At 49.0% G+C, this 7,980-nt stretch overlaps 1 protein-coding gene across 3 annotated transcripts; it reads right to left on the minus strand.

Moving 5' to 3' along the window:
- Positions 1-2,314: 2,314 nt before the first annotated feature.
- Positions 2,315-7,352, minus strand: LOC133476954 (equilibrative nucleoside transporter 1-like). 3 transcript variants are annotated; one of them, XM_061771048.1, is made up of 13 exons: positions 6,902-7,352; positions 5,749-5,787; positions 5,590-5,671; positions 5,355-5,509; positions 5,075-5,214; positions 4,840-4,974; positions 4,482-4,579; positions 4,317-4,413; positions 3,767-3,828; positions 3,575-3,683; positions 3,049-3,134; positions 2,747-2,946; positions 2,315-2,631 (listed from the first exon to the last, which is right to left on the minus strand). In XM_061771048.1, exons 2-13 carry the CDS (start codon positions 5,772-5,774, stop codon positions 2,520-2,522), a joined length of 1,302 nt encoding a protein of 433 aa, XP_061627032.1. In that variant the 5' UTR covers positions 5,775-5,787; positions 6,902-7,352; the 3' UTR covers positions 2,315-2,519. The 3 variants fall into 3 exon arrangements, with proteins under 3 accessions (XP_061627032.1, XP_061627031.1, XP_061627030.1); XM_061771047.1 differs by having other exon boundaries at positions 6,897-7,351; XM_061771046.1 differs by having other exon boundaries at positions 5,749-7,351.
- Between the last annotated feature and the right edge of the window lie 628 nt (positions 7,353-7,980).

Consider the following 7,980-nt stretch of genomic DNA (forward strand, 5'->3'; position numbering starts at 1 on the left):
GTGAAATATTCCACACATTGAGTCCGAAAATACTTTCAGAATTCGTACTGAACAAGACATTTCGAGGACAATGTGCGCAAAAATGGTGATGACGGCACAAGAAACAACTTTCTATTTCTTTGAAACGCTGCTTTTCGGGATACCGCTCCTTATCTGGGCAATGAGTTAAATTTATAGGAAGCCGGGCAACTAGATGCCACGCTAACATACCTGCCGACGTGGCGGCCATGTTGGGGAAAGGCGACGTTCCTGTCAAAGACAATGCATTAACTCCAATTTTCACCGGTTTGACTTTTTTTGTCAACGGAAAGTGTGTGTTAGCAATGGAGAACATCCACCCATCCATTTTCTGAACTGCTTTTCCTCACCCGGGTCGCGGGCGTGCTGGAGCCTGTCCCAGCAGATTCTGGGCGAGAGACGGGGCACACCCTGAACTGATTGCCAGCTAATCGCAGGACACAAACAAACAACCATTCGCACTCACATTCACACTTGCAGGCAATTTAGAGTTCTCAATTAACCTAGCATGCATGTTTCTGGGAGGTGGGAGGAAACCGGAGCGCCCGGAGAAAAGCCACGCAGTCACGGGGAGAACATGCAAACTCCACACAGGCCAGGCCGGATTTGAAACTGTGAGGCAGATGTGCTAACCAGTCAGCCCCAATACAGAACATCTAAAAGAAAAGTCCAAAAATATTTGACCTGCAAAAGGTTACTCCCAGTTCCCTTGTGATGGTACAGCATTGTGTGCAACCTGACGACTTTGACCTCCCTTACTTAGCGTCACCGTAGGCACGCAGCTCAAAATCTACGTCCCTATATCTGTGGAGGATGAGTCAGCCAACGTCAGAATAGAACTTAGTTGTCACAGGAACAGTGAACAAACGTATCAATCCTAGATGAAGGTTGACAGTAAATATGAAAAATAAAGTATCGGGACACACATGCTACTGCATCATTGCAACCTCTGACCCCCTGCCCGATCCCAAGGCCCCGCTGGAGGTAGCAGAATCAGCTCGCTATATTTACCTCAGATTAGCCACACTGCGCTACAAACGCGCAAACACGCAGCACATTAACAACAAAATGTCATCATTTTCAGTCTTCATCTTCACAGTTTGACCCTTGACCCCTGCGCGGGCCAAGATGCCCCCCTGTCCGACCAGGGCGAGACCGTCATCGGGGTCTACCTGCTGCTGCTGGGTGACTAAAACGCACTTGAGTACTAGTGTATTGTAGTGCAGCGGTACCTTGCCTGTACTGTTTATTTCTTCACGTTCACTTTTATTACATTTTTATATAATATTGTGCTGTTTTCTACGGAAGTGTATTGTTGCTACACCGGGGAAAAAAAGTTCCGTAACATGTTATAATGTGATAAATTTCACGTTATAATATAATAAAAATAATACATTTCACATCATGAGTTCATTATGACGTTATAACATGAGAAAGTTTCACATTTGAAGGTAATGTTTTAACGTAATGTTTTCATGTTTTAACGAGATAAATTATCAGGTTATCACGTGATTAGCTTCACTTTCAAACTCTGCAAAACAAAATGAAGTCAATCCTTCCGGTCAAGGTCACTGGCGTTGTCCTGGGGACCTGTCTTCTAGAATCAAAGTTACTAGCTACGTTACGATGCTGCTCTGCTATAATATTGCAAAAATAATAATAATAATAAGACCAAGTGTGAACTTATCATGCGACAACGTAATGCTGAACTTTTCTTCTGGCGTGGCAGCGAAATGCTTATGAACTACATCGTTTAGTTCATTCAAATGAAACCAAAAATGGAAAATGACAAAATGTCCTGTAATGTGTATGCCAGGCCAATAGATGGCGACAACACTTTGTCACACAGATGTTTACGGGACGTATACGGTACAGTCATGCCTGTACTCCAAATACTACGGAAAAACACCATCAAAGACATTGTCATGATCATAGCGTGTCATTGTCACGTTATGAGCTTAGCATGTTCTTGTCATGTGTTGCTGTTTTTTTGTTGTTGTCATGTTGGCGTTTTAAAATTTGTATATGTTGCTGTTATGTGGTTGTCTTGCGTGTGCATGTGTTTTTGTGCATTTGTGTGTGTGTTAGCATGCGCGTTGACGTGTATTTGCGCGCACGTGTGAATTAGCGTATGTTTCTCGCAGATGGACGGCTTCGTTACGCTGCTTTTCGGTCTGGTTAGCATCTTCACGCTAACGTAAATTAGCATCTCGGGCAACTCAGGGCATCTCCATGGCAACAGATGTCAATTGTTGTTGTTTTTTTGGTAGGAATGAATAAAGTCTCTCAAATCAAATGTTTTGAAACATCATTTTTTAAAAGGTTAAAATGGGGGAAGAAAAAAGAAAAAAAAAAGATCAACATGCAGCCTCGGGTGGTTCAACTGTGATTTGAGGTAGTCAAATACGACACGGCGGCCTCTGCTGTTAGGGAGGACATCACATGACGTTCAACGGGCGTTTACGCGGCCGTCTCGGCGAACGTCCGACGTCGCCGCCGCCTCAAACGAGAGCCCGCAAGACGAAGGACAGCGCCGCACCCAAAGCCAGACCCAGCGACAGGAAGAAGGCCATGACGGAGCCGGCCGTCTCCGCCTCGTGAGGCAGGACCTTCCTGAATACACGACCGCCGCAGAAAGTGAATGGAAGAAACGTGAAGAAGAAAAGGAAGAAGTCAAAGAACTGATAGTAGAAAAGGAAGAAGAGGAATTGCGGAAGGCGTGTCTAACTTGGGTCCGAAGCACATGGCGAGGCTGGCCAGGTAGCCGTTGGTGAAGGCGAAGACCAGCATGAAGGCGGCGAAGAAGGCATCGTGCCGGAAGACGACGGGCAGGTGGTGGCGTGGCTGCACGTTGCACAACATCAGGGCGGGAACCAGCGCCGCGCGACATGCCACCAGCACGGGGAGGAGGGCGCTGTCCTTTCCCGGCTGCGTGCACACACACACACACACGCGCGCGCGGTCACGTGCACACGCGGCAACACGACGGGTCACGCCCCCTCGCCGAGGGGACCGATGAGGACGACTCACCCACGTGCAGAAGGCGGTCAGGCTCCGCCCCGCCCAGTCGCTCGCGTTGAAGAGCAGGAAGCACGACACCGGCACCAAGTACACGTCTGGCGATGACATCGTCGGTCAGGCGCCACGCCGACGGAAGCGAGGGAGGAAGGAGAGCAGGAAGACAAAGGAGAAGTGATGGAGGGAGGAAAAGAAGGCAGGAAGGAAGGAAAGAAGGAGCAGGAAAGGACAAAAGAAGCAAGTGAGGAAGGAAGGAGGGAGAGAAGGAAGCAAAGAACGACAGAAGGAAGGACAAAGTGAGGGAAGGAAGGAGGGAGAAGGATGGAGATCAATAAAGGAGACAAAGAAGGAAGAGAGGAGACAAGCAAGTAAGCGATGAAGGAAGGAGGCAAAAGAAAGAAGAAGAGAAGGAAGGATGTTAGGAGGCAAGGAAAGAAGCAAGTTCGGATGGAGACAAAAGGTAGAGAAAGGTAGGAAAGAAAGAAGCAAGGAAGGATGTGAGAAAATGAGGTGAAAGCGGAATGGGCGTGGCGCTCACCCCAGGCGCCTCCTCGCGCCAATGTCGACTTGGTGTCGGCCGCGATGGCGGGGAAGGTCCCGATGGTGACGGTGAAGGTCCCGCACACGCACGCCGCCGGCACCCAGATCTCCACGACGACCAAAACCACAGCCACAACGAGGCTCAAACGTCAGCACGTCACGTGCGACTCGGAGGCCATCACCCACTGACCTTCTTGAAGACGGTCGTCACGGAGACGCCCGCTCGCTTCGCTGAGCCGCCCTCCGCGCTGCCTGCGGAAAACCGCCGCCGGGAAGACAAAAAAGGAGCAGGTCAAAGAATATGAAGACGGCTCATCTGCCTCCTCGTTCTCCTCCTCTTCCATTTTGTCGACTTCATCTTCCTTCTCTAGCTCCTTCTTCTCTTACTGCCGTCCTTTCCTTCTCTACATTCCTTTTCCCCCTCCCTCCCTTTCTTTCTTGTTTCCTTTTCTACCTCCTGACTTAATTCTGTCCTTCTGTTATTTTTCCTTCTCTACTTTTCTTTCCACTGTCACTCCTTAATTTTTTTCCTTCCTTATTTCCTTCGCTACCTCATGTACCGTTGTCCTGTTATTTTGCTTCCCTTCTTATTTCCTTCTCTACCTGCTTGCTTGTCCCCTCCTACCATCTTTCCTTCTCTACCTCCTTCATGTCCATCTGTCATTTCCTTTTCCCTTTTCCTTCTGTAGCTCCTTGTTTCATTCCTTCTCCCCTCCCTTTCTTCCAGACGAGAGAGTCACCAAGAGGAAGAGTACGGAGGCGTAGTCCACTCGGCTGATTCAGGTTGACGTTGAGGTCGTGTCCGTCCTTCCTCTGGTGATAAAACTGGAAAAACTCCTGCACGCACAGGCGTCAAGCACACGTGTCACGGCACGTCACAAACACACGCGTGTGTGCGTACGTACCAGTTTAGGCAGCATGGCGTACGACATGATGGAGACCAAAATGACAACGCAAGCGCTGATGAAATAACCAAAAGACGATTCTTCAAGACTGGAACCACCTGCAGGTCAGAGAAGGGAGGGAGGAAGGAGGGAAAAGGGCAGGACAGAAATAAGGAGGTTGAGAAGGAAGGTTGGAATGAGAGAAGGGAGCAAGCAAGAATGAAAGAAAGGAAAAGAAGGGAGGACAGAAGCAGAGAAGGATAAGAGAGGGTAAGAAGGAATGAGAGAAGAGAAGGCAGGAAGGGAAGAAAGGAAGGAGGAAGGTGGTACAGAAGGAGCTAGCCGCCTTCAAATGTTGCGCCGATGGCGGTTGTCGTACTTGCGATGGCGCAGATCATGGCCAAGGCAGCGAAGGTCCCGGCGAGTCCTTGCCCACTCATGACGGGCGCCGTGTAGCCGGCTGGGAGGGCGCCCGCCATCCCGAAGAGACTTCCCTGCAGCACGGCGCCGAATGCTGGCGGCGACAAGCGTGAAGGCGTCAGTCGGCTTCCCGCGGTGGCAGGGAGCGGACGGCGGCAGGAAGAGGACGGCGTCGTGAAGGGGAATGCGCTCACAGTTGATGGCGACCACGCTGAGCACGGTGACGCAGTAGAACGCCGTTGGCTCCAGGCGGACCTTCACCAGGACCGCTGTCAGCAGGAAGACGGCCAGGATGAGCACCAGGCTGCCCGCCACGCGAACGCCCTCACCGATCCTGCCCGGCAACACGCACGCCATAGGGAACGTCGGCGCACGCAAAACGCAATGAGACGCCGTTGGTCGAAATGTACCCTGACGCGACCTTCGTCACTCTACGTGCAGCCCGGCGAGCGATCTTGGTGTTTGCGGTCTTACCGCGAGTGCAGGACGGAGTTGAGGCAGGTGAAGATGAGGAGCGGCAACATGGCGCACAACGTCATCACGTTGTTGAATTTGGCCTCCAGGACGCCGTGCTGGGGCTCCTCCCCCTCCGTCCGGTTGGTCGACTCCCTCAGGCGGCCGGTGAAGTACTGACCGCGAAAAATCCGTTTTGAAGACTCTTCATTTGGATTCTTACGCCCACTTTCAGAGACAGGAAGCAATGTCGTACCGCGGTGGCCGTCATGAAGAAGTTCCACGGCAACAACGTTCCCAAACCCAGAATGAAGAAGACCAGCCACACCGCGTGGAACCTGGCGCGACGACACGTCAACATGTCAGTCGACCCATTCATCAGTCGTTCCGTGGGCCGATCGATCAACACACTCACTTGTCTCTTGCCGCACCGGCAACCATTTTCAAGAAAGATCTGATCAGCAAAAAACAAAACAAGACTTGGACGTGCGAAACTGGAATTAATGTGATAGCGAAACAGGAAGCGGAAATAAGTCAAGCCATTGCAACACAGGAAGTGGAATTTTGTCACATGATAGCACTTTATTATTTATGTCAGACCCGGGAGGATCCATATGACTCAGTTTAAAAAATAAATAAGAGAGAAACAGGAAGTGGACATAACTAATAGCAAAACAGGAAGTGGAAGTGAGTCACACAATAGCAAAACAGGAAGTGGAATGAAGTCATATGATGTCAAAACAGGAAGTGGAATTAAGTCATGCGACAGCAAAACAGGAAGTGGACATAACTAATAGCAAAACAGGAAGTGGAAGTGAGTCACACAATAGCAAAACAGGAAGTGGAATGAAGTCATGTGATAGCAAAACCGGAAGTGGAATTAAGTCATGCGACAGCAAAACAGGAAGTGGACATAACTAATAGCAAAACAGGAAGTGAGTCACACAATAGCAAAACAGGAAGTGGAATGAAGTCATGTGATAGCAAAACTGGAAGTGGATTTAAGTACTTGTCCAGTTTGATTGATATTTAATGGAAATGCCTTATGTTGTTTGTGTTTGTTTTTCCAATAAAAAGGAGTGGAAACAATTGTGAAACAGGAAGTCAACATGAGTCATGTGATAGTAAAACAGGAAGTGGAAGTAAGTCATGCGATAGCAAAGGGAATGGACATAAGTCAGTTGATTGTGAAGCAGGAAGTCAACACGAGTCATGTGATAGAAAAACAGGAAGAGGAAGTCATGCAATAGCAAAACAGGAAGTGGATTTGAATCAAGTAATTGGGAACCACGTAAGTCATGTGACAGCAAAACAGGATGTGGACAAAAGTTGTGTCGGTGTGTCCTTGACATTTGCTCACTTAGCATAAACACATTTGAACATGAAACAAAACTCTTTTATCAAAAATAAATCAACAAAGATGAAAGTGGCTGGGGAGAGGGAAGTCTGAGCCTCCCTGCTAAAGCTACCGCCCCCGCGACCCGACCTCGGATAAGTGGTAGAAAAGGGATGGATGGATGGAAATCAACAAAGATGATATGAAGAATCACAATGAAATGTTACTTAGCTGTGACGTCTCCCCTGCGCAAGTGTGCGTCTGTGTGTGCGCGTTGGCGTCCTCTCTCCTTGTGAGCCTAAAGACAATGTGACCTCTGACCTTGGATACAGCTGATACCAGGACACTTCAGACTTTGAGCTTTTCATGATAAGACCACCAACACGTACAGGCACACACACACTTGTTCCACACCATGTGACCACTTATTACTCATTCATTACACTCCCTGATTGGTCACATTTCCACCATAACATTCTGTAATCTGTTGTTTATTAGTGCTTTTACTTCATTATGAATAGTCAATAATACAAAATAAAAATTCTTTTATGAGATTAAACAGACCAAAGTCCAACAAAACAAAACAAAACAAACCCACCCTGCACTGCAAAAAGACAAAACTCTGGCAAAATGCTGAAAATGAGTGTCCCACTAAAAACCCAGAAGAGCCCCCCAAATGTCCCCCAAGCCTCAGGTTGAGTCCCCCTACCTAAGGCCTTTATACCGCCCGGTGGCTGGTTGCCGTGACGACAAGCGTCCAGGTCAGCGATTGGCCGAGCTTTTGATGTTTTGCGGCGAGAAGTGCTGAGTGGGCCGGGCCCCCGTCCCCCCCCGTCCCCCTCCCCTCCTATTATGATTGGCAGTCGGTGTTTGTGCACTGAAGCTTCTAGCGTCCAGCTCGCCAGCTCGCCATCTCGCCAGCTCGCCATTCTTGTGCAGCGCAGCGCCACGCCGGCCCACAACATAACCCATGTGCGGGGTCAACTGGTAAGAACGCTCGCACGGCTTCGGGTGGCTTTATGACCGACATTCGGACATTTATTGTTACTATTTTCCCCGAGGTGCATTCTGTTTATTTGGTTGCTTCCTGCTTCAACTACGCGGCCGTTAGATTTTATTATTTTTTTTGTCCAATCACATTTCAGCTGCTATGTGTTGCCGTGGCGATCTAATCTGCCCAGGGCCTCCATGACAACCAGTAACGCTGGCACATGGAAGTAAAAGTATATTCGCAATGGAACTGCTTCTTTAACCGATCACATTTTATATCTGTTGGCCTGGATGGCATCGTCAAGCTTTTCCTGTCGTCTG

Source organism: Phyllopteryx taeniolatus, chromosome 4 (genome assembly GCF_024500385.1).
Source record: "Phyllopteryx taeniolatus isolate TA_2022b chromosome 4, UOR_Ptae_1.2, whole genome shotgun sequence".
Taxonomy (NCBI): domain Eukaryota; kingdom Metazoa; phylum Chordata; class Actinopteri; order Syngnathiformes; family Syngnathidae; genus Phyllopteryx; species Phyllopteryx taeniolatus.

Excerpts from the sequence above, each read along its gene's own strand:
- LOC133476954 (XM_061771048.1), bottom strand. The coding sequence starts at position 5,774 with ATGGTTGCCGGTGCGGCAAGAGACAA. Across the intron at positions 5,672-5,748 it reads GCCGGTGCGGCAAGAGACAA|GTTCCACGCGGTGTGGCTGG; the intron begins GTGAGTGTGTTG and ends TCGTCGCGCCAG. Across the intron at positions 5,510-5,589 it reads TCTTCATGACGGCCACCGCG|TACTTCACCGGCCGCCTGAG; the intron begins GTACGACATTGC and ends TTTCGCGGTCAG.